The sequence below is a fragment of the Myotis lucifugus genome, unplaced genomic scaffold (assembly GCF_000147115.1).
Source record: "Myotis lucifugus unplaced genomic scaffold, Myoluc2.0 scaffold_0, whole genome shotgun sequence".
Taxonomy (NCBI): domain Eukaryota; kingdom Metazoa; phylum Chordata; class Mammalia; order Chiroptera; family Vespertilionidae; genus Myotis; species Myotis lucifugus.
In genome coordinates, this window is record NW_005871048.1 from 37,715,295 (window position 1) to 37,718,379 (window position 3,085).

Genomic DNA, 3,085 nt, shown 5'->3' on the forward strand with positions numbered 1-3,085 from the left:
CGCGGCGGCCCAGGCGCGGCGGGAGCTGCAAGCTGAGAGGGAGGCGCTGCAGGCGCGGCTGCGAGAAGTGAGCCGTCGCGAAGGCGCCTTGGTCGCGGCCCCGCTGCAGACCCCGCTCAAAGAAGAGCCCGAGGGGAAAGAGGGACGGCTACATTGTCACTCAAGTCCCACCTGGTAGGTTTTGGCCGCTTCCCCATCCCCACGCCGGCGCTACTCCAAGTGTGGCCCGCGGGCCCAGCGCCTTCAGCCTCACCTGGGAGCGGAGTCTCAGGCCCGCGGCCTGCGGGGGAGTTGGAATCTCCAATGGAGGGGCTTGAAAAGCGCTTCGGAAGCCTGAGCAGAACGCAGTCATTCCGACCCTGCGGCCACCTAGGGAGCCTGGGAGCTCCAGCAGCCCGCTTTGCTGTTGGCGTTTAGTTGGCGTCCGTGCAGAGAGCAGTTTTCCTCCAAATGCCTTTGGAAATGAGAGCTCCAGCAGCCCCTCGAATCTAAGTCATCTGAGGGCTTGTACCTGGTGACTCTGAAAGGACAGAAGCGTCCTTACCCACCAAAGACCACCACACCATGTGCCTGTACACCAGCCTGGACAATCCATGAAAATAAGGGTAAAGCAAAATTAAAAAAAAAAAGTTTACCCATTTTCTAATGAGTAAATCTTTGATGAGCAGCCTTTGCCCAACACCAAGTTCTGAAAAAGGGGCCACTTGTTTCCACGACTGCTCTACCCTTATCATCTCAGGCCGCAGCAGTACAATCCTAAGAACCCCTGTTTACTCTTTTCCCCAGATTACACAATATCATGTGCACCTTCGTCTGTTTCACCTCAGCCACCACCTTTCCCATTTCAGATCCAGTGGCAGCTGTAGTCAATGTCCCCACTTTCTGCCTCACACCTGCCTCCTTACTAGCAAAACATGACCTCATCCTTCACTGCTATGAAGGGCACATCCCTCCCACCTGAGGCAACCTCCTCTCGTGTTTACATCTATTCCTTTTCCACCTTCACTGGCTCTTTGCTCCATTAGTGTCCTTCTTTTCCTCTTATTCCCTCCCTTTCCCCACACTTCCTCAGAAATGCCCACTTTCCCTTGTACTAAAAAGCAAGACTCCCCCAGCGGGGAAGCTCTCAACTGAACCACCATCCAAGGAGGGTCAAGTAGTCCTTGCTGCCCATACTTCCCATGGTCAGCTTTCCATGCTACACTGGACTCTTAAGAAGCCACCACAATCTCAGTGGCTGAATGTGATTATTTATTCAACCTTCATTTTGCTTAATCTCTCCCTTCTTGAAATTCTTCCTTTGGTAGGGGGACCTTGCTTTTCCTCCAGAGAATTCCTTTTCCTGATATAGACTAGTTCCCAAACAATTTTTCTTAGTTCTATTTTTTCTCAATTTTTTATAGACAAAAATTTCAAACATCCAGAAAAAGTTAAAAAACTAGTACAATGAATACCCTCCACCTAGACTGAACAATTGTTAACATTTTACCATATTCACTTTTCCTTCCCTCCACCCCATACATATGTGATATTTTATCCCTAAGTATTTCAGTATGTATCTCCTAAGAATAAAGACATTATTCTACATGATTACAGTGCAATTATACCTAAGAATATAAACGATTTCCTAATAGCCTCTAATATAGTCCTTAATCAAAAATTCCCCAATTGTCCCAAGAATGTCTTTTTATCTTTTAAACAGGGATCAAAATTAATATATTACTTTTGATTATAACCCATAATCTTTTAGCCTAGGACATCCCCCTTATTTTTTCTCCATGACGATACTTTTTTTTTATTAAGAATCCCAGCCATCTGTCTTATAGAATGTCCTATACCTGGTTTTGTCTAATTGTTTCCTTAAGCCAATTTCTGCACTCATTCTTAGCTTATCTACCTGTAAGAGCTGCAATAATCACCTCCGTGCCAATGACTCCCAAATACTTCCAACCTTGAGTGTTCTGCCCCCACCCGTACTTTATAGCCAATCCCCTTCTGCCTGTTTCCATCTCTACTTGCATAACTGCCACTGCAGATGGAAAAGGCAAATCTATTCATCTCCGCATCCCCACCCCTCACCTTAACTGTACTCTTAAAATGTATCAGGTACATACACACTTTACATGGATTCTCTCACTTTATTCTCATAGAAGCTCCATGGGGAGGTACTAATACCATGCCTGTTTTACAGCTAAGGAAGCTGACATAAACAGGAGTTAAGTAACTTGTACAAGAACCCAGCTGTTAAGTAGTAGAGCTGAGATATAAGTCCAGTCTTTACCTCCAGATGCCAGGCTCCTAGCTGCTGTATTGCCTCCCTTATTATTGTCACCTGGCTGACACCTGTTTCCTTCCTAACTCCAATTTCATGTAGAACCATCTGTGACATTAACATGCACTAAGCATTGACCATGTACCAGGTCCATGCTAAATACTTTACAAGAATAATTGCTTGCCCTGCAGCAACCTCATGACACTAAGTGCTCTTATGCCCACTTTGCAGAAGAGACAGGCTCAGGGGAGCTAAATAATGTCTTCAGAGTCACACAACTACTAGGAGACAAAGTGGGACTTGAAATCTAGTCTCACTGAATCCTAGGCCCTGATCTACTGAATCTATTTTTTTACAAAATATCACACCTGTTTCCTTTAAGATGCCACTTGTCAAGCTCTGGCCTTATTTTCACTCATCTGCGGTTCATCTTCCCACCCTTATCTTCCCCCATTGTCCCCTGACATTCATCCTGGCCAGAAAAATTGTACTAAGCCAACACTGATACCACTTTTCTTGCTCAAAAGCCCCCCAAATCACCTATCATCTACAAGCTTTGACTTTGTGGCCTGACATTCAAGTCCACACGCCCTGGCCAGTCTTAGTTGTCCCCTCACCTACATACACTCCAGCTAAATTGGACTCCTTATTCTTCCTGACATGCCTGGTCTTGGTGCCTCTATGCCTCTATTCACCTTCCCTTTAACCTCCGAGTATGAAAAATCCAAGCCCAAATTTGCCTGCTTGCATGAAGCTTTCCTTGGCTCCTCCTCTTTTAGAGATGATTCCTTACCTCTCTGAACTCTCACAGCA

At 45.9% G+C, this 3,085-nt stretch overlaps 1 protein-coding gene across 1 annotated transcript in view; it reads left to right on the top strand.

Moving 5' to 3' along the window:
- Positions 1-1,590, top strand: part of ZBED3 (zinc finger BED-type containing 3) — an 8,056-nt gene extending 6,466 nt beyond the window's left edge. Inside the window, exon 3 of the mRNA XM_023752354.1 lies at positions 3-1,590. Coding sequence (XP_023608122.1) covers positions 3-178 — 176 coding nt within the window. The 3' untranslated portion in view covers positions 179-1,590. The remainder of the gene's footprint in view (positions 1-2) is intronic.
- Positions 1,591-3,085: the final 1,495 nt, after the last annotated feature.